At 40.6% G+C, this 22,638-nt stretch overlaps 2 protein-coding genes across 5 annotated transcripts in view; one reads left to right on the top strand and one right to left on the bottom strand.

The window, feature by feature from the left end:
- Positions 1 to 248: 248 nt before the first annotated feature.
- The window catches only part of mettl9 (methyltransferase 9, His-X-His N1-histidine), a 36,424-nt gene continuing 14,034 nt past the window's right edge, over positions 249 to 22,638 (bottom strand). Inside the window, exons 5-6 of one of the 2 annotated variants that reach the window (XM_072559785.1) lie at positions 10,078 to 10,240; positions 4,817 to 4,971 (exon numbers count right to left, since the gene is read on the bottom strand). In XM_072559785.1, coding sequence (XP_072415886.1) covers positions 10,119 to 10,240 — 122 coding nt within the window. In that variant the 3' untranslated portion in view covers positions 4,817 to 4,971; positions 10,078 to 10,118. Of the gene's footprint in view, positions 4,972 to 10,077; positions 10,241 to 22,638 lie in introns of both variants that reach the window. The other variant, XM_072559783.1, reaches the window with a different exon arrangement.
- Positions 6,291 to 21,490, top strand: LOC140464557 (immunoglobulin superfamily member 6). 3 transcript variants are annotated; one of them, XM_072559788.1, is made up of 7 exons: positions 6,309 to 6,404; positions 12,841 to 12,967; positions 14,572 to 14,931; positions 16,524 to 16,615; positions 17,687 to 17,743; positions 18,871 to 18,972; positions 21,180 to 21,490. In XM_072559788.1, the coding sequence occupies exons 2-7, from the start codon at positions 12,910 to 12,912 to the stop codon at positions 21,222 to 21,224; spliced, it is 714 nt and encodes a 237-aa protein (XP_072415889.1). In that variant the 5' UTR covers positions 6,309 to 6,404; positions 12,841 to 12,909; the 3' UTR covers positions 21,225 to 21,490. The 3 variants fall into 3 exon arrangements, with proteins under 3 accessions (XP_072415890.1, XP_072415888.1, XP_072415889.1); XM_072559789.1 differs by lacking the exon at positions 12,841 to 12,967 and having other exon boundaries at positions 6,291 to 6,404; positions 18,871 to 18,957; XM_072559787.1 differs by lacking the exon at positions 12,841 to 12,967 and having other exon boundaries at positions 6,291 to 6,404.

Below are 22,638 nucleotides of genomic sequence, written 5' to 3'. Positions count from 1 at the left end.
TTGATGCATAACATTGTTCACCAGTCCGGATGGCAGAACATCGTTTTGAATGGAAGGCAACATCCTATCAGTGGAAAATACCACTTGTGTGACATAGCTTAGCAGCACTCAGATTTTTGAGATACTTTCATTTTCCAGAGAAATTTAAGATAGTTAGGGTACTTTTCAGATATGAAAGTTTTTGTGGGTAAATCACCACAAGTTACCTTTAATTCAGCTACTTATTAAGAAATCTCACAGACAAACAATTACTGAAAGAATGATTTCAACTTTATTGCATGTAGTGACCAAAAAGACCCCTCAAAATAAGTTAACTTTCAATTGGATGTTAGAGTAAACACAGAGAAAATGTAAATCACATGAACAAGGGAGAAGTTCCTACATGGGTTGTTGACACTAAGTTAAGGAAATTAGCTGATGGGACAAGGACTTTAAGTAAAATGTTGATCTGTGAGTTAATTTCCTTAATAAAATTATGGACTAATGATTGGTGTATGGCAGGGAATGGAATAAGTCTTTTGTTAAAGATATCTGTTATGTCTGAAGATGACAAACTATTTAATGTACAAAATATTGGAGAGGTCCAAAGTTTGTATCTTATACAGTAAGGCGGTGGGAAGAGAGAGCGCGAGAGAGAGCTCGAGCTCGAGAGAGACAGAGAGAACGTTAACTTCTTTCAAGTACCACTCTCGACAGCATTATCAGAGTTGGTAATGCAGGCAAAACACAATACAATATCACATCAACTTTAAAACAGCATTAGCATAACTTGCCTTGTCCTGTTATTGATTAGACACCCTCAATTGTCTATGCACAAAGGAACAATGGAATTAATTAACATCAGGAGGAGAAAATCTGAGAAATGTTATATTTTATTGGCAAAAATATATGGTTCATAATGCCCTGAAAAGGGAACATTTGGATGCAATAAAAGGGATTTTTGAGAAAGGCACACAGTTTACATATTAAGGTTCAATATAATAGAGAATCAAGATAGATATTAAAAACATCAAGGAATACTCTTCGTGGGATGGCATGTGGGACTGGAGAAGTATTATACACACATGTTGCATGGGTTCATTTTATTACATGACTTGTTATAGTTCTGCTAAGACATGATCATCTTAAAGCTGCAATGGGTGAAGCATTATCCAACTTTCTTACAAACAGATATAATGGAAAATGATTATTTTACCATTTGCTCATCATATTAAAAAAATGAAGAGGAGAGACTGTGATATTATAAATTTCAGAACTTTAACTGTTCATGAATCAAAAGAATCAACAAAAATAAACTGTTACACACAAAAGAAGCAATAACTCTGTCTGGAATAAACTATTAAAGGGATTGAAAGTGATTAGCCATGTCTGGGAGAAAAAGGGAATCAAAGCTACATGAACAAAACTACTTGATAACTAGCTGCCTCATGCCACAAGGATAAATGACCAGCTTGTTGAAGAATTTAAGGAGTTAATTACAAGACAGTATATATCTTCAGACTGTTAATACCAAATGTAACAAAGAACAGAGGAGTTACTTCTGATAAAAAGGCAAGCTGCAGTTTGCAATATTTTAGATGAAACAATCTAAAGAATCATCAATAATATCACCACATAGACCTGAAAGGTGAAAATCTATATAAACGAATCCAACACCAGAACCCCTTATTAGCAAAACTTTGAAGAAGGGTGGCACGGTGGTTAGCACTGCTGCCTCACACCGTCAGCGACCTGGGTTTGAATCCAGCTTCAAGTGACTGTCTGTGTGGAGTTTGCACATTCTCCCAATGTCTCTGTGGGTTTCCTCCCACAGTCCAAAGATGTGCAGGTTAGGTGATTTGGCCGCACTAAATTGTCCAGTGTTCAGGATGTGTAGGTTAGATGCATTAGTCAGGGGTAAATGTAGGGGAATGGATCTGGGTGGGTTACTCTTTGGAGGGTCGGTGTGGACCTGTTGGGCCGAAGGGCCTGTTTCCATGCTGTATGGATTCTATGGAAGGATTGAATCCTGGACACTGCCAGAGAGATACTATTGGTTAGAACTGTCACTAAATTCCACCATTAATTGAGTAATAACTAGCTTGACTTGTGAGACTTACTCAAAGGGTCTTATTTTGGTTGCTACATGCAATAAATGTTAAATCATTGTTTCAGTACTTAATTGTCTGTGAGATTTCTTAATAAGTAGCCAAATTAAAGGTAACTTGCAGTGATTTATGAATAACAAAAGTGGTGTTTAAAGGACATTCTGACAACCACACAGTTAAGCAAGAGATGCGACAAACCAAAGGCCAGCTGGAAAGCCCGACATTACCCGTGGTAATACATTTCTGTGGGCAATATTAGGAATGCTGTATGCTAGGTCTATCTTTGTTATATTAACTACTTAAGGCGAAGTTTACCCTTTTATTGGAAATATATCTCACCCTTTAATTAATATTCATGTTAATTTTAATTGGCTCGTAGGTATTAAAGAGTGACATCTCGTCCATCGGTTTTCTTTCTACTGATTTCATAGAGATTCCTTTCTTTTAAAGCCGATTGGTCTCCAAGAGGACCATAACACAACCCTTTTATATTTCTCACCAAAATAAAGTAACTTTTGCCATTTACGGTGACCTTTCTTCAGAGTTCTAATGAAAGGTCACTGACCTGAAACCTGAACTCTGTTTCTCTCCAGAAATGCTGCTTGACTTGTTGAGTGTTTCCAGACATTTTTGTTTTTATTTCAGATTGCCAGCATCTGCAGTACTTTGTTTTTGTATGCTTAATACTTTTTCATGCTGATATTCATTACGATGTGCCTGTCCTGTGAGATTAACTTCCTTTTGTACTTTCCTGTCATCTTCAGTGTTAGGGGGCAGCAGTACCAATGTGGTAATGTCAGTGGATTGGAAATTCAGAGCCCAGGCTAATATTCTGGTGACCAGGACTTGAATCTCACCATGACAGGTAGTGAAATATGAATTAAATAAAATCTCAAATTAAAAACAATAGTTTAACTGTAACTATGTATCCATTTTGTTGTAAAAATCCATCTGGTTCAGTATTGCTCTGTAGGGGCAATACATTCCAGACCAACAAATATGATTGAAATGATGGGGGGGGGCAGTTAACAGTCAAGTCAATCAGTTTAAGGGAGGTTAAGGATGTGTAATGAATGATTGTCAGCACTAGCCACATCCTGTGCAAGAGTAAGTATGATTATATTTCCCATCTTAGAAACAAAAACAGAAATTGTGGGAAAGGGTCAACAGGTCCCCCAGCATCTGTGGTGAGAAATCAGAATTAGAGTTTTGGGTTCAGTGACCCTTTCTTAGAACCTCCCATTTTAGTATTTGTTCACAAATTTAGACATTTTGTTTTCTATTCTAAAATCTAATAAATTGTGAAGAACTGATCCTTATGCCAGCCTGAATATATGCCCTTTACAATAATGCGTGTAATGCTACTCTCTGCTTTCTATCTTGAAGTCAGTATTTGTCCCTGGTACCTAGTGATCCAACCTTAGTGTTAGTCTATTACGATCCTTTACATAAAACATTAGAACTTCAAAACGTAAGGAAAATGTATCCTCATTTTATTCTTCCATACGCAACATGGAATAAAATATAAAGAACTAGATCAAGGCAATCTACAGTTGATCATCTCTTACATCCAAAAGGCATCCTGTTTTAAAAAGTAAATAATCTACAAGATTAAAAAATTAAATTTCAGACTGTAAAATATTAAACATTTACCAGTTCTAATCTTGAACCCAGATGACTGCTTGTTAAATTGTAAAACTCAACATTGTAGAATATTTCACATGATTTAAATGATCCCACCTAAACTGAGACCATTATGATTCTTCACTTCCTGTGACAGCCCGCAGAAGGCATTGTACAAATCAGCCAGATTTCAAAACTCTAAAATAAAGCAGCTTCACTGAAGTAATACAATATCAGGCACATTTTCAATAAATCATTTACGTCTTTATGTTTCGATTAACTTCACTGCCAGTGCCGGCTCAGTTATTATGGTTGTGCTGAGGTGCAGGAGTGACACCCTTTTGAATGATTTTTTCAAACCAGTCTCCCCATTACTGCTTAAATGTTGCCAGTTCTACTTTGCTGGCTAGATGCCAAGAGTAGAGAATTACCACATGGATTGGATAGAAACACTATCAACATCTTTACCAACCCCTCGGGTTGCCAATTTGAGACTGGATGTATTCCTGGTTTCCTCGCATGATTTCCAACTTTCCTAATATTAATAAACAAAGTAATCAAATAAACTGTGGAAAATAAGCACAATGCTTTTTTTAAGCAAGGAGATTTCAATGATTGTTTTCCTCCTGGATTCTGTTCATAGCAGCATTCATGAGATCAATTGTAAATATCTGCAGAGTCTCAGCCATCCCTGGAGGGCTGGGGACCCTACTTAGCCCTTCACCAAAGCATTAATCATTAAGCAGGGAGAGGCATGGAGTGTTCTGTTCAAAGTGACAGGAGCAAGATAGAAAGGAGGATTCGAGAAGAAAAATACCTTAACAACCAAACAATTGTAAGAGGAGCAGAAAAGATTTTGGCCAGAAAGGACATTGTGTGTATATATAAAAAGGCCATAGAGCGCAGATCAAGTAGTTGACAAAATATTTAAATTCACTTCAAGTTAAACAAGTGTTTTAACCCATTATTTGTCCGAATAGAAAGATGAAACTGTTCTAGCTGATTGGAATTGTTGTGTTGCATTCGTCGTTATAAAACATCTGGACAATGTAGCTTTAAACTAGTTTAAGAACGAAGACCACATCATCCAGAACATAGTGATCATTGTACAAGTCCCCTTCACACAGATACGGGAGCCGGGTGAAGGATTCGATGGCAAAGCCCACCTTGTTGAACACATCATTACTAAAACTGGCCACTTGCTCTTCCCACGATTCTCCAGTTACCTCTAGATATTCCGAAGGTCTCTCCCATTTACCACCTACAAAAGAAAACAAAATTGTAGTCGATACAGTAAATAACGGAGCCAGTCTTTTCTCAGATTACTTCCCAGCTCAATTTAGCCAATTCTGTAGATGCCAGTGATCCTCACCAAACTCCCCATTCCTCAATGGGAATCACAGACAATAGGGGTTACTGGACTACTCAACATTAAGGGACACAATATCAGACATAAGGAAAGTCAGGAGTCTGATCCCTGTGTCAGGATTTTAGATATGAGGAAAATCTAGAGACACCCAAAATACCCAGCCTGACACTGACATGCTAGTTAAGTGTGTTGGAGAAAGTTAACTGTTCTAAATGAAATGGAGTGTGGATCAGTGTCAAACCAGTACAGTCGTTATGAAACATGTGGACAATGCAGACCCTACTTAGCGGATCAGTGTCAAACCAGTTTATGTCTGAGTGGAGGTAAAAACCTGGGAACTATTTAAAAGGCAGCCAGATGCTTCTTTCATGCAAACTTAGGGACTGAGATGATATCAAGGTGGGCTGAATGGTTTTCCTCATCTACCATTAGCTTGTCATCTTGTAATAATTGGGGTCAGTTACAATTCACCATAGGAATTGCCTCCCAAGGGGGGAGAGGTGAGAGCGAGACACACACACACACACACACACACACATAAAAGGAATAACCAGTTTGGTGGTTTTAGGGAAGAGGAACTGGGGGTCCCATGCACAGACCCCATTGCTGGGAAAAGAATCAGGTGTCCTTTTTTAATCTTGTCCACAACTTTAAAAAAAAATCATTTTAAAATTGGTTTACCTCCACAGTACAGAACATTGAATGCAAGCAGTAAACTATTAGACTTGCTTACAGCTGAAGTGGTATCATAAGGTGACAAATCTGCAAGTATAACTTAGCCACAATAACCAAACACACTCATTTCACTCAAAGCTATGCATGTAGAAACCACAATCCATAAGCTCCTATACATGCACAAACATCTATAATCTACACAATCTACAGGTAGAGAACCTAGATACATTGCACTGATAACCCACACGCAAACTATAGTGAAAATCTAATACATACATAAACTTGCATAATCCATACATAGAACCTACATACACACACTCAGTTCACCATGGGCCTCAAAAGTTAAAAATGAGTCAAACCTTAACCCCTCAGGTGTTTTTCACATGTGCCTCTCATGCAACACTGAGTCAATTATTATTGTGTAGTGTCTGCAAAAGGACACAAAAACACAAAATCATTCCTACACACACTCCCACACTACTTCCTCTCCCAGTGACATTGCAGCAACAGCTTCAGAAAGGAAATAATTTCACAATCTGGAACAGGCAGACACAGTTCTCCTTCAGTGCAAAGTGGTTGAACAATGGAACTTATGAGAGTTACACAGGTTTTCTTGCTTTACCTTCAAGCTTCCAACTTTTACATAGCAGGTGAGAAACTCTAACTCGTTTTACTCTGCTGTTCCTATCTACCCAGGCCAATGAAGAGCTCAACAGCCGACCCAATGGGCATCAGGTGATTTGCGATATTTCTTAGGTATATCACCCTTTTCATGCCTAGACAGTGAATATTATTGTAGCTAATTAACTGCTGAGAAACTGAACCCAGTTTGAGCTTGAAAAGAAATAACCTGGACTGACATTGCTGGATCTTGTCCCAGAGACGATACTCAAAGCTTTTTCATTATTTCCTCTGTTGAAATTAGCGAACCTAGCACTGACTGAGGGATGAGGGTGGAAGTGGGGTCCAAGCCTGACACAGTCCTGGGCTGTGAGATTCAGATATATTCACAGTTCACGCTAATTGAATGAACGTAAAGTTGACAAAAAGAATAGACGACTACATAGTGGATAAACATGATTACAATTATTTGTTGGCATAAAGGGTAAACGCTAGCAAGAACTAATTGAAAAGGGGCAATAGTTTATTTTGCCTGTGCTGTAACCTCTAACAGTTGCCCCAGGAATGTTTGATGGGACAGTGGAGCTTTACTTTGTATCTAACATGTACTGTGCTTGCCCTTGAAGCACTGCACTGTTGGAGGTGCACTCTTTCAAATGAGATACTAAATTGAGGCTCCGTCTGTCTGTTTGGGTGAATATACAAGAATGTACAAGGATCTTCAGCCTCTACTCAAAAACGACCAGGCAAACCTCCTGGTGCTTAAGTTAATATGCATTAGATACGAAACTCAATAAATCAAATTAAATGGCAATTTACACCAATGCGATCCACATGTAACAAAATTGACGTTCATGAGCATTTGAGATATAAAAATAGACTGGAAAGACTGGGACTTTTTTCACAGAAGTGTAGGAGGTTGAGGGTGGCCTTACTGAGGTTTATACAGTCATGAGGGGCTTAGATAAAGTGAACGACTAAGATCCTTGGGTTGGGGTTCAAAACTAGAGGGTATTTTTTAAGGTGAGAGAAGAAAGACTTAAAGGACATGGGGCAACTTTAAAAAAAAAGAGTAAGGTTCATGTGTGAAATGAACTGCCAGAGGAAGTTTTGGATGTGGATACAGTTACAAATTTAACTAAATGTCTTTTAAGTTCATGAATGAAAAGGCTTGGAGGGAAATGGGACAAGCACAAGCAGTGGGACTAGTTTAGTTGGGAACATGGTTGGTGTGGACTGAACTGAAGGTTCTGTTTTCGTGCTGTATGAGTGTAGGAAAAACAGTAACAACACATTGTAGTACATTTGTGGGTGGCACGGTGGCACAGTGGTTAGCACTGCTGCCTCACAGCGCCAGAGACCTGGGTTCAATTCCCTCCTCAGGCGACTCTCTGTGTGGAGTTTGCACATTCTCCCAGTGTCTGCGTGGGTTTCCTCCGGGTGCTCCGGTTTCCTCCCACAGTCCAAAAGTGTGCAGGTTAGGTGAATTGGCCATGCTAAATTGCCCGTAGTGTTAGGTGAAGGGGTAAATGTAGGGGAATGGGTGTGGGTGGGTTACGCTTCGGTGGGTCACGCTTCGGTGGGTCGGTGTGGACTTATTGGGCTGAAGGGCCTGTTTCCATACTGTAAGTAATTAAAAATCTTTTGTGAGGTACTTTGGAATATTACTGAGAAATTTTGTACAGGTTTGTTTAAATATCCCTTCCCTTACTTTTACTCAAAGATCTACTCTGCATTTTTTCATCGAGTACTGGGACTGAAGTTGTGTAAAGTTGTCGCTGTTATCAGGAACCAACCACACCTTAAGTCTTAATTGTGACTCTTATGTTATACTGAAAAAATCCAGCTCCAAAGAGATTGTGTTGTTGTGTTCTTTCAAAAAAAACATTAATATCTTAGATGACCAGGATAATTTTTCAAATTATCTAAAATTTATTTCTCTAGAAGTTCGCTTTTTGCGAATTGTTATTCAGTGAGGACAAAAACATTTCACAAATAATTTCATCAGCAAAACACAAAAATGTCTATAAAAGCACCAACTAAAATTTGGAACAGCAACATTTGGGATGGATGTTTTTCTCCAGGAAAAGCCACTGTGGTTTGATTGGATTATTCTCAGAATTATTACAGTGCAGGAGGAGGCCATTCAGCCAGTTATCCCTGTGCTGGCTCTCTGAAGGAGCAGTTCAACCAATTAACTGATATTTGTTAAAAATGTATTGGATATAACTGCAGCTAAAATAAAGTAATTCTGCAGATATATGTCCTTACTTCCTCAATTGTTCAACACTGAAGTATGTTGGTGTAAAAATAGTTCAATGCTAGGAATTATTTCCACTTCAGTATGATTGCATAACTTCTGCTCATGTGACATTGCCACTTGGAACAAAATATTTGGCAAAAGTCCCTCTTTTTGTTGCATTAGTGCATGTCAAATAGCATTCCCCAAGATTTTGTTCATTACGAGCTTAAATGGCAAATGTCACCAGCTATTCTGCTATGGGTGGGCATCACAGCTAAGTTCAATCCACTGACATGTGCCCACTGCTAACAGTGAGTCACTCCAACACAGATCGCAATTTGTGAATTCATGTGATCCAACGCTTTAATAGACATCCTTCAATATTAATCGTGTCCTTCTATTGACCACTTGTAGTCAACTAGGGTAAAATAATTTGTCAAACTCCCCTCAAGAAAGAAGCGGTTGGCAGGGAACTCCATCCAACCTCCCCCCATCGGTCCTCTTTGGACATCTCCCAGTCAGTTGATAGTCAGCAACAGTGAGGAACAGAAAGTGACACAATAGCTAGAGGACATAATATAAAATAAGAACAAAGAATAGGCCACTCAGCCCATCAGACTACCCTAGCTTCAATCATGAGTGATCACTATTGTGGACTCTGTTCCTCAATCCTAGGAAATTAAAAGGAAGTAGCTTTGGATTCACGAGTAACCTTCTAAATTCCCTAGATTCGTGAAAACACCAGAGGATTGGAAAACTGCCATTTATAGTCACAAAACATCTTAAGTCAAAAAAGGAAAGGGGACCAAAACAAAAGATAACTTCCCGCCAGTGAACGTAACATCAATTGTTCGGAAAATGTTAGAGACTATTGTAAAGCAAGTGACAGCAGAGCATTTAGAAATGCATAATAGAACTGCAAGGTGGCTCAGTGGTCAGCACTATTGCCTCTCAGCACCAGGTACACAGGTTCAATTCCAGCCTTAGGCAGCTGTCTGTGTGGAGCTTGCACCTTCTCTCTGTGTCTGTGTGGGTTTCTACCAGGTGCTCCAGTTTCCTCCAACAGTACAGGTCTGGTGGATCGGTCATGGGGAAACTGTCCATAGTGTCCAGGGATGTGCAGGCTATGTGGATTAGCTGTGGGGATCAGGTTAGGTCAGTGGGGAATACTCTTTGGAGGGTCGGTGCAGACTTGATAGGCTAAGTTGCCTCTTTCCGCAATGTTGGGATTTTATCCTATTAGCATGACTTCATGAAGGAGAACTCATGCCTAACAAATTAATTAGAATTCTCTGAGGGGGTATCAAGCAGGATTGATAAAAAACAGGATTTCCAAAAAGATATTTAGTAACATACAACATGTTAAGCTACTTAATAAGAGCCATTAGACCACAAGACATAACAGGCCCACATTTACTTCACTAATCTCTTCCTATTGACCGGTTTATAAAAATACTTACAATATGCTTTAAGACTATAAGATGTGGCAGTGGAAGGTTACTCAGCCCATTCTTCTGCTGTGAAGGCCAACATACCATTTGTCGTCTTCGCTTCCTGCTGCATCAGCATCACCATTCAAAGAGATCATGGCTGATCTAATAGTCCTCAAAAGCAGCAACAAACCTGAGGATTTGTAGCAGTTCAGATTTCAAAGGAGACCAAAAGGAGTTATTAAAGAGAGGAAAACAGGAGTCCAACAGAACATTCAAACTGATTGTGAGTGTTTCTACACACAAGTGAGGAGTGAAGACAAGTATAGGTCTTTTGGTCAATAACAGGGGCACAGTTGTAATGGGAATAAAGATATGACAGACCAACAACAATATATTTTGGTTCTATCTTCACAGGTGAGGACACAAATAACTTCCCAAAAATGTTGGATGTCACAGGGCCTGGTGAGAGGCAGAATCTGAAGAAAATCAGCATTAGTAGGGAAAAAGTGTTGGGCAATTGCTGGGATTAAGATTGATAAATCCCAAATAGAAATAATGGGTGGTCATCTCTCAGATTTTATAGACTCTGAAATGGTTCCTATAGATTGGAGGATTGCCAACGTAACCCAATTATTTTTAAAAAAGGAAATAGAGTGAAAACAGAATTATAGACAGGATAGGCGGACATCTGTTGTAGGGAAAATGCTAACATTCATTATAAAAAAATTCAGTAGCAGAAAACAGGGACAGCATTCAGCAGAATAAGCATGGATTTACACAAGGGAAATCATACTTGACAAATCTACTGGAAATTTTTGACTAGTAGTTGATAAGGAGGAGCCAGTAGATGTGGTTGAATTGGATTTTCAAAAGGCTTTTAGTAAGGTCCCACATAAGAAATTAATGTGTAAAATTAAAGTGCATGGGATTATGGGGTAGTGTCCTGATTATAGATTCTGAACTGGTTGGCAGAGAGTAGGAACAAACAGGTCTTTTTGGCACCGAGTGACGAGTGAGATCAGTATTTGGATGATGTGGTTAATATATCACAACATATTAACAATTTAAATGAGGGAACTAAACATAATATCTCCAAGTTTTCAGACAACAACTTGCAGTGAGGCGGATGCAAAAATGCTTCAGTGCGATTAGTACAAGTTGAGTAAGTGGGCAAATGCATGGAAGTGTAATGTGAATAAATGTGAAGTGATCCACTTTGGTAGTGAAAGCAAGAAGGCAGGTTATTTGAATGGTGATAGTTTGGAAAAGGGGGAGGTGCAATGAGACATAGGTATCCTTGTACAACTGTCCAATTGTATAGAAGCATAGACAAAAAATGGTATGTTGGCCTTCACAGCAGAAGAATTCAAAATCAGGAGCAGGGATGTCTTGCTGTAATTGTACAGGATGTTGGTGAAACCAGACATGGAGTATTGGAGCTTTGGTCTCCTTATTCGAGAAAGGATCTTCTGGCTATGGGAGGATTGCAATAAAGATTTAGCAGACCGTCTCCTGGGATAGTAAGATTGCCAAATAAAAAGAGAGACTAGATCAGTTAGGACTATATTCACTGGTATTTAGAAGTATAAAAGGGACCTTGGTGTGCAAGTCCATAAATCCTGAAGATGTCAGCACAGGCAGATAGGTTGGGAAAGAGGACATATGGGATGCTTATCTTCATTAGCTGGGGCATATAATGTGGAAGCTTTATTGGTGAGGCCAAAGATGGAACATTGTGTGCAGTTCCGGTCACTAGACTAAAGTAGACTATGGATGAAGTGGAGGTGAATGGGATTAGTGTAGTTTGGTATTTGTTGGTTGACATAGACATAGTGGACTGAAGGGCCTGTATCTATGCCAGCTGACTGTGAAGTGTGGATCACAAAACTTATAAAGTTTCACAGGATGAGACTACTAAACACAGGAAGGATGTCCCTGATGATTGGAAAGTCACAGTTTAAAGATATAGGGTAGGCCACTTAGAATCGCAATGAGAACAAATTTCTTCAGAGTGTGGTGAGCCTGGGGAAATGCTGGCACAGAAAGTGGTTGAGGCCAAAACATTGTAGGCTTTCAAGGAGCAGTTGGATATTGTTCTTAGGGCTAAAGGAATCAAAAGGAATGGGGAGAAAACAGGAACAGGGGTATGAGTTGGATAATCAGCAATTGTCATATTGAAGGGCCAAATGGCCTACCCCTATTTTCGATATTTTTTTTAACCAAGGAGATCAAGAAAAGTTTAAGTCAACGAAAATTTAGGGGAAATTATTCCACTGGTTGGAAGTCAGAACTCAAAAAGTTTGAAAGTGGAAGATAAATTTACATCAAAAGTCCCCAGTACACCTTAGAAAATTCAATCATAGGAGCACCTACAGAGACACGTCAACACCATACATAGAATGGGGCCAGAACTTCTGAAGTGCTGCTCCTCCAACCACAGGTTGATATTCTCCCACACCTGACTGGAGGCGCACCAACTGTTGGGGAAGTACATGGTGAGTGTGAGGGAGTAATTAGAGGAGCCCGAGCAACCTTTCCCTTGGACCAGGGCTTCTGACAGGAGTTGGACTTTTGAGAGCTTTTGCCTTGGGCCAAACCAGGGAAGGAAGCGTCTGCTGAGGATGTTGCTGGAAGGATGCTGCAAGATGAGGTTAGAGGAATGAGGAGGTTGCAACGGGGGTGGGCCTCCTTGAATTTTATTTTATAATGCTTTTGTGAAGTGTCATGGAACATTCAATTAAACAGACTATATCAGTTGCTGCCTACTACTCTTGTCCTTCAATGTGATAGAGATGGTGTGTTGAAAGGAACTATTGAAGGCACCTCAGAAAGCTCCTGCAGCAACAAGAGACTATGTAGATGCAATGCTGCCACTGCACTGGTGATGGAAGCCTAATGGAGGGTAGCCAATCAACTGGTATGTTTTTTCCTGAATGATGTGAAGCTTCTTTGTTAATTACGTGTTAATCAAATTAAGGTTAAAGATGTACATGGCAGGCATTGATTGATTAATCTCGAGTTCATATAAAAAGTGACCTCTTCCACAACTGGTGAGTGCTTACAAAATCAAATTTCTCTAAATTGACATGGACTTTCACAATCGGATTTTTGTGACAGTGCCCCTTTAAGGAACATCACCTTTTAATGAACTAATTTGATTCCTTAACGGAACGATCCAGAGCCCCTGCTTTAAATGTTGGCTAAATCAATTCGTTCATTCAGTTGATGTGATGTCACCAAGTTTGAAAACGTAAAGAGGTTTTGAGCAGTGGGCTCTGGAGAAGTTGGGCTGTATTATCATCCCCAAGGATGTTTTTTTTTAAAATAAGTCTCTTTTCTAATTGGGGTATGATGTGGAGGTGGACGAAGTCACATGACACCAGGTTATAGTTCAACAGGATTATTTGAAATGTTGTGTGATTAGATTAGATTAGATTATTTACAGTGTGGAAACAGGCCCTTCGGCCCAACAAGTCCACACCGCCCCGCCGAAGCGTAACCCACCCCATACCCCTACATCTACATTTACCCCTTACCTAACACTACGGGCAATTTAGCATGGCCAATTCACCTGACCTGCACATCTTTGGACTGTGGGAGGAAACCAGAGCACCCAGAGGAAACCCACGCAGACACGGGGAGAACGTGCAAACTCCACACAGTCGCCTGAGGCGGGAATTGAACCCGGGTCTCTAGCGCTGTGAGGCAGCAGCGCTAACCACTGTGCCACCGTGCCATGACTTCTGACCTTAAATTTTAATAGTCTTTGTTAATGTGTCGAGCTTTTGGTAGTGCGCCACTAAGGACTGTTCAAACCCTTCATTTATTTTAAAAAATACAAAGAGATTTGCTGTGATAGTGACATGAGTTGGGAATATGCTGGGCAGTGGGAGAGGGGGCTGGATGAAGCCACAAGCTTTGTGTCTGTGGATATCCAGCTTGTAGCCCATACTATCCAGAGCCTCAAGCTTGTGGTGCTCAGAGGGCATGACATTCATGGATTCAAGGTGGTTTACACATGTGATGGCTTCCGGTCCAAAGTGACTCCTGTTCAGATGAAACCTCACTTTGGCTTTGGGTTGCAAAACTTCCTTTTGAAATGCTATGCTGAAATCTGAAAGGTCTCATGGAAATCCCCACCATCCCATTCTGATGTTTTGGAGGCTTTTCCTATTTTGGCTGCTGCTCAGAGATGGCAATGCTATGACCTCACATTTGCTCAAACAGTTTGTGGATTTCCAGGCCACCTATATTTCCTGGGATCTTGCACAGTCCATGTACTATGTGTAAACACATCGTTGAAAAAGGCGACAATGGTAACACTATTGTGGATGGGAATGACGATGATCTGATTTTTGTTGGAGATAGTCATTGCTTGGCACTTGTGAAGCATGAATGTTTCTTACCTCTTATCAGCCCAAGCCTGAATGAGCAAAATTACCTTTTCTCAAGTCATGTTTAACATTTAATATTCGGCATCAAGGAAAAGCACAATGAAATAATTGTTTGTATTCTCAACAGGCTTTGCTGCTAAAGACTGTACCGTAACTGTCAATCAAGAACCTTTCATTGAAGGTCACTTGACCAACAACGTGACCATCAACTGCACTTTCATTTCCAATTGTGTGGACACACCCAGTGTGCTGTGGTTCAGGATCAACAGCAACAGAACGACAAATCTGTGCTCAGGAGCCTGTTCAAGTACACCGTCTAATGGGAGGTTTATTCTGGCAGGTGCAAGTTCTGGTGGCAATGCTGCCTTGAGAATTCAGCAATTGACCCAGGCTGACAATGGCATGTATTATTGTGGTGTCGGCTTCCAGAAATCCACTTCCATCAAATCCAAGCAAATGGGAAATGGTACAATGCTGGTGTTCAAAGGTTAGTTACACAGGTTTCAAGTTTCTTAGAAAGAGATGGTATCAGTGTGTGGTACACCCGTGCAGAAAATAGTGTATAATTATTGCATGATATTTACTTTTGGAAACACTTGTGCATATAAGTGAATTTGCCAAGACTATGGCAAATAGATGAATGGGGAGCATAGTGAGTGAAAGTGAAGGCAAATGTTGACCTGGTTAGATTCAGAACAAAAGGACACAGATTAAGGATAATGGGCAGATACTCTAATGAGCAGAACGAGACGCTGCCAGGGTTTGTACTGGGACATCAACTCTCACTTTATTTAATCAATGACATGATGGAATAATCAGCCATGTTACCAACATGGATAAGTGTGGGGTAATCCACGTTGGACTTCAAATGGATAGAATAAAGTATTTCCCAAATAGTGAAAAGCTAGAACCTGCATTTCAAGGGTTATGTTACAAGGAGGCATTATACAAACTCCAGAGACTGGTTGCATTCTCCAATTTAGAAGGTTGACGGCTGATTTGAATGACATTCATGATATTAAAGGAAACAGTAGTTTGAGAATAATAATTTCCATTGGTCAGGCAGTCTGGGATTGGCTCAGTACCCTAAATTTATCAGGAGTGAGATTGTGAAATACTTCCACATGCAAGAGGTGGTACAAGTTTGGAACTCTGTCTTCTGTTCATTGCAATTCACATGAGACCAATTGTAAATTTTAAACCTGAGCTAGATGGGTGTTTGCTAACCAAAAGGTTAGGTCCCTGATCAGCCATGATCTTATTGAATAGTAGAGAGGGTCGAGGGGTTAAAGGCCCTCTACTGCTCGTGTTCCTTGGGAAAACATACACATCACAGCTCACTATGTGGTCAGTCACAAAATAATTATTTCAATGTGTAGTTGAGTAGTCCCATAAACTGAAGTTATATCACCGTATAAGCTAATGGTCTTCATTTGTTGTGGTTTATATGCTACGGTCTCTGTGATGGAAGTCAGTTCAAAGGCTAACTTATCATTGAGAGATGTAAATAATCTGCATATGTGTACACTTCTTTTGCAGGCTTTTTTGATGGAGTGTCCTTTAACAAAGTTTACTTATTGAAGCACACAACAACATCTGAACAGATTATTGAGCTCTGGTCATCATTGGAACATCAATTACAAACTAGCTGAGACTTCAATTGGGCTAAATGGGACTGTGCATAGTTTTGGATATCATGGTATGAAGAGGATTTACAATGGTTATTCCAGAACAGAATTTATATCTATCAAAATAGATTGGGGTTTTTACCATTGTAAAGAAAAGGTGAATGAGGTGACCCAATAGCAATCTTAAGTTTAAGGAGAATTGTAGACAACAAGTTTCCACTTGTTGTAGAAAGTGCAGAGTGTGGAAGAAGCCCATTCAGCTCATCATTTCCTGATCTGGACACACACCCAACCTAAGCTCCTGTGAAGCACAGGAATTTCAGGAACTATGGCAACAATGACCACAGAAGTACAACAAAATAAGTTACAATGAAAGACTAAAATAAACTCAATGATTTCTGGTTGGTGTTAAATAAGCTCCAGTAAGAGATTTGTATATTTTTAATTGCAGGATCTACTGACACAGGATCAAATGAATTGCTGGAATCAACACTGTTAGTCATTCTCACCCTATACACCATCTGCATTACCATTCTTCTTGTCGTGAGTTGCTGAAAGCCACTTTCAACTTCTATTTTTCTATTCAGGGCGAAGTTAAACAAGTGCAAAGGAAAAAGGAACTTTGGGGCAGCTGAGTGAATTAAAAAAAAGTCTCATCTTGGGATGTTGAGGTCCCTGACAAGTTGATGCTAATTGCCTATCTCTCTGGTCACAAAGAACAGTTTCTTATTTACTCCAGCAATATCCTTCATAAATTTTAAACATGTCTCTTCAATCTCCCATTAGCCACTCTGCTCCAATCCAAACAGTCCACATAACTGAAGCCCTTCATCCAGAGATAGCATCCCAAATCATCATTTGTATTTTTGCTATTTCACCCTAAATTCAGTCCTTTAGTACTCCATGCCTCTACTTACATTGGGGGTACAACTGAAGAAGAAAAAAAATTAAATCAGATTCAGTGCTACAACAACCACTGGGGAAGGCCAAGGAGGTGGGTCCTGAACACACCCCAAACCAGAATGGAAGTCAAATCCCAAAGTGTTATCACTAATCTGATCTAAACTGCAGTTGTCCAACCAACTAACCTCATCAACCTCCTTCGCCAAGGAGTCCCAGGTTGATGCGATAACTTACAGCAAATGTACAAGTTATCAGATAGTGACTGTGGAGATAGATTATTTCCATTGCATGAGTAACAAGGAATTGCTCCCTCCCACTTCCTACCTGCCATTAGCATGTGTTGAAAGGATTTGCAGGTTGATAAAGACAGCAAGTTTCCTTCCCCTCCAAGGGACAGCTGTGATCCAGTCAGGTCTGATGGCAATGAACAGCATCATGGTCACTTTTAATGATCCCAATTTTACTTCCCCCCCCCCCCAATGTTTTTCCTTTAACTGTACTGAAATTCACCTTCTCTAGATTACTAGTCTAGCAACATAACCAATACTGCCAGAATCCATTGCTATGCTGAACAAGCTGTGTTTGATAATGGAAATTGATTAGCGCCATCTACTTGGTGTGGTTCAAATGGCAAGGACAGGACTTTTGAAATTTGTAAACTAAGGTCAACATTGCAGCCTGCATATCTCATTCACTGCTATCTTTCTACAGCAAACCATCAGATTGATGCAAAAGGCTAATTCCAATCATAACCACAGCAGAAACAGCGTACGTATACATTGTTATCTTTTTAAATTGGAAAAGCATTCTTCTTTTAGAATGGTGTTACAAATTAACAATTTTCCTACTTATTCTGGGCAGTATTGATCCAAAGAGTTCAAAACACCAGTCAGAACCACTAGAAGGGACAGGGATCGACTATTCTCCCTCCCTACCATGTCCAATCAGATCCTCCTCCATTAGCCAAAATCTCCAAAAGCAGTTAACAACAGCAAACTGCTCATTTAGTACTCTAACAGCTGGTACCTCACTGGGCAACCACTGGTTGCTGCCTTAAAATGTAGGTCAGTGTTTTCAATTTATTTTTCTTCCCACAAAGACCGCAGTTTAAAGGCCAGAGATTTCTCATGATGAATCCCCTCCAAACACAACTGAGAGCTGTAACCGCAGGAGTGAAATTGGGGGGTGGGGTGGGGTGGGGTGGGGGTGGGGTCAGACCTGAAAGACACATTGAATATATTGGGTTATAAAGTTTTTTTCCCCAAAAAAGCATAGCTTACCATTGTTACTGTTGCAGAGGCCAGCCACCAAGGTCTACATTTTAGGTCATGCCCATAGTTTGACAAAATCACAAGAATTTTATTCATGATTGTTTACCTGATTAAAAACTCTAAGCAAGCCACTGACCCCAAATCCCGATACAGACTCTTGCTTTCAGAGTACAAGGTTTACAGCCCCACTCCAAAAAACTGAACTCACGAATCTCGGCTGAAGTTCCCAGTGTAATACAGAGAGTGCAGCACTGCCAGGGGATCTCCTGCACATGCAACTTTTAAGTGCCATCTCTTCACCTGTACTCTCATGAATGTAAATGACACAACTCTGAAGAATAGCAGGGATATTCACCCAGAAATCTTCAGCCACTGTATACACTTAAAGATCACCAAAATTGATTATCTGGTCAATACCAAATTGTTGCAGTGGGAGTTTCTCTGTACAAATGAGTTGCCATGTTTGCTAGGTTACAACAGTGGCTGCAACTCAAAAAGGGCTTCATTAGTTTTAATTCATTTTGGGACATCTGATGATTGCAAAAGGCACTATCAAAACACAAGTAATCTTTTCAAGATTTGTCCCTCCAAACTTCTGTCTATTTTTTTGTTGTCTGCCCACAGCCAAATGAAGAACAGAAGAGCCGAGCTTTCAAGGAGCTCGCTCAGGAATTCAACAAAAAGTACAGTAATAAAAACCAAGAGGCAGAAGTAAGTGCAGAAAAGGTGAGAGCTGGGGTAAATATAGCCTTTGTTTGTGGAAGGAAACTCTGTACAAGGAGCTTATTGAACGAGAGGAAGACTTATTGGCGGAGACTGAACTGATTCAGAACCCATTCACATGCACAGAATTAAAATCAGGTCCACCTGAGTTTTTCAAACATCAGCTCTTAGGAATAGTTTCGATTTCACTGCAGCCTCGTACAAATGCTGGAAAGATACACATGCTGTTAAGTATCAGAAGAGACCAGAGTTATGGGAAACTAGGACACGAAATCTCATGAGATAGGTGTTGCAAGCCTTCCCAAATGTCCTGCTAGTAACTGTAGCAATTGTAAAGAGGTCAGTCAGGTGGATCTCATAGAATGAGTTCCCTGACAGGGTCTGTTAATCTGGGCCAATCAGGGAGCCCTGGCTGACCTATAAACAGGGGTATCAGGGATTCTGTTCACTCAAAAGCAGGCTCTGAGGAAGTTGGATCAGTGTCAAACACTTTCCACGTGTAAATAAAGTGTGACTTGGTGATGCGATACCAGTCTCTGGAATTATTTCAGTAAGGTCCCCTTGCATCTACCTATCAGTTTCTTTAAACCTGCAATTGATCATTATGGGATGCATTCATGGCCTGAGGATTAGTATGTTACTACAGAGGAGCATTCTGTTTAATCCATTCACAGGATGTAGATGTAGATGTTGCTGTCAAGGCCAGCATTTATTGCCCATCCCCATTCCCGTGGAGAAGGTGATGGTGAGTTACTTTCCTGAACTGATGCAGTCCAGATGATGTGGATACACTCAATGCTGTTCCAGGATTTGGACTCAGCAACAGTGAAGGGATAAAATACAGTTTCAAGTTGGAATGGTGTGTGGATTGAAAGGGAACTTGCAGGTGGTGGGGTTTCCACTTGCCTGATGCCCTTGTGTATGGGATGAGAGAGAGGCTGGAGGCTGGAAGATGTTGAAGGCAGTTTAGTGAGTTGCTGCAGAGCATTTCGTAGATAGTCATATCACATGGAAACAGACCCCTCGGTCCAACTTGTCCACGTTGACCAATTTTCCAAACTGAACTAACCCCATTTGCCTGCATTTGGCCCATATCCCTCTAGATCTTTCCTATTCATGTACCTGTCCAAATTTCTTTTAAATGTTGTAACCGTACCTGCATCTACCACTTTCGCTGGTGGTTCTAACTAACCTTTGTAATGGTAAAAACTATGACTGCAGATGCTGAAAACCAAATACTGGATTAGTGGTGCTGGAAGAGCACAGCAGTTCAGGCAGCATCCAACGAGCAGCGAAATCAACGTTTCGGGCAAAAGCCCTTCATCCTGATGAAGGGCTTTTGCCCGAAACGTTGATTTCGCTGCTCGTTGGGTGCTGCCTGAACTGCTGTGCTCTTCCAGCACCACTAATCCAGTAACCTTTGTAATACCTACTGGAAAAATACTTGATTTCTGCTGAACTGTATGGAAAGGATCCAGAATGTTTCATTATTCCTTCATCTTTCCATCCTGGACTCATCTTCACTGTGCTTTCTCATCACTAAATCTCACTAGCCCTCTCTCCCAACCCAAAAAGTGCTCTCCTACTTTGGTTAGATCAGGATTATAAAGAACAGTCTAGGACTTGCATCAAAACACAACAAGGATCATTTTCCTGCCTACAACAAATGCTGGAGATCACAGCAGGTCAGGCAGTGTCTATCGAGAGTGAGCAAGTTAATGGTCGGAGTCTGAATGATTCTAGCATCTGCAGTCATTTACACCTGCTTTCCTGCCGAGGTCTGGTTTATCTCAAGGACAAGCAAGGAAGTTTCGACCCAGTTAAAGTCTAGTGCTACCCCAGGTTAGGCAGGGCAGGGCAGGCTGATTTAATGCTGTTTCTAATGTCGCCACTGAAAAACAACGTTAAAAATCACACAACACCAGGTTATAGTCCAACAGATTTATCTGGAAGTACTAGCTTTCGGATTTTTATCTCTCCGACCCCTCGGCTCACAAGCCTCATTCCTGACGAAGGGCTCTTGCCTGAAACGTCAATTCTCCTGCTCCTTTACTGTTGTGCTTTTCTCGCATCCCACTCTCGAATCTGATCTCCAGCGTCTGCAGTCCTCACTTTCTCCTTGTTGATTTTTAACTTTGTCCACCCTAGTGCAGCACCAAACCTCCACATTACTGCATAATAACGTACAGGTATTCCTTTTGTATTTGCAGGAAGAGGCACAACCCCATAATGACAGAATCTATCAAAATGCCTAAGGGTTCAATCACCAAGCAACCAAGATAAGAATGGAATTCTCAGGACAGTGTTAATGGCCTTTCACGTGGAAAAGAAGATAAAGGAGGCTCTCAGTTAACCAGCTTAAATCAGCAGGAAGCAATGCAAGGGTGACCTGTGTGTTAAGACTTCAATCTGTGTTTCATTCAGGCTTTTCATTCTTGATGACCTTGTCATATCCAGACAGCATTGCTTTCCTTTTTCAAACTACTCTTTGAACTAATTAAATTCAGATCTGAATCCTAAAGTCTATCATGAAGTGCTAATTGGTAATCATGATCTGGAGACGCTGGTTTTGGACTGGGGTGTACAAAGTTAAAAAAAAAAATCACACAACACCAGGTTATCGTCCAACAGGTTTATTTGGAAGCATCAGCTTTTGGAGTGCTGCTCCTTCATCAGGTGGTTGTGGGTCCTGGTGTTGTGTGTGATTTTAACTAATTGATGATAAGGGTCAGATTAATCAATAGATTGAGATCAAAATCTTTTGAGCAGCTGGTAACCCTGTAAAGAGTTTGCATTCCACAGTTGCGGGGGGCGGGGGTCCTTTGGTGCAGTAGTAATGTCCTTATCCCTGGACTGGGAAGCCTGCTCGTTGGATGCTGCCTGAACTGCTGTGCTCTTCCAGCACCACTAATCCAGTATTTGATTTTCAGCATCTGCAGTCATTGTTTTTACCTAGCCTCTGTCAAATCCCCATCTACTTCAGAGGAGGGTAATAACATTGCTGAAAAGGTTGACTAGAGAGAAAAAAAAAAGTTAACAAAAAAAGGCAGGGCTCTTCTGGCCCAAGAGGCTCAGGTTCAAGTCCCACTTGTTCCAGATGTGTCATCACTCTGACCAGGTTGATTAGAAAATAATACCATAGTCAAACGGCATTTATTGACTTCCAACAGAACCCAAGAGAATGCAAACTGCTTGATCAACCACTCTTCCACCACCTTAAAAACTACTCCCTTCACCAACCCAATATACAGTGGCAGCAGTGAGTAACATCCAGAAGATCCCTTACAACAACTCAGCAAGATTTCTTCAACAGCACCTTGCAATCCTGCAAACTCTATCAATTAGAAATGTTTAAAATCATGAGGGGCATGGATAGGGTAATTAGACAAAGTCTTTTCCCTGGGTTGGGGGAGTCCAGAAATAGAGGGCACAGGTTTAAGGTGAGAGGGGAAGATTTAAACAGGGACCTAAGGTAAAAACAATGACTGCAGATGCTGAAAACCAAATACTGGATTAGTGGTGCTGGAAGAGCACAGCAGTTCAGGCAGCATCCAACGAGCAGCGAAATCAACGTTTCGGGCAAAAGCCCTTCATCAGGAACTTCTTCATACAAAAAAAAAGTGTGCCACAGGCATGGAATGAGCTGTCACAAGGAGTGGAGGAGGATAG

Source organism: Chiloscyllium punctatum, chromosome 40 (assembly GCF_047496795.1).
Source record: "Chiloscyllium punctatum isolate Juve2018m chromosome 40, sChiPun1.3, whole genome shotgun sequence".
In the NCBI taxonomy this organism is placed as follows: Eukaryota; Metazoa; Chordata; class Chondrichthyes; order Orectolobiformes; family Hemiscylliidae; genus Chiloscyllium; species Chiloscyllium punctatum.
Note: the sequence above shows the minus strand (reverse complement) of the source record. Positions and strands in the feature narration are given on the sequence as shown.

Bases quoted from the DNA above. Each gene is read 5' to 3' on its own strand.
- LOC140464557 (XM_072559787.1), top strand. From the start codon at position 6,338: ATGGAACTTATGAGAGTTACACAGGTTTTCTTGCTTTACCTTCAAGCT. The intron at 6,405-14,571 runs GTGAGAAACTCT...TATTCTCAACAG, and splicing joins TTCCAACTTTTACATAGCAG to GCTTTGCTGCTAAAGACTGT. The intron at 14,932-16,523 runs GTTAGTTACACA...TTTTAATTGCAG, and splicing joins TACAATGCTGGTGTTCAAAG to GATCTACTGACACAGGATCA.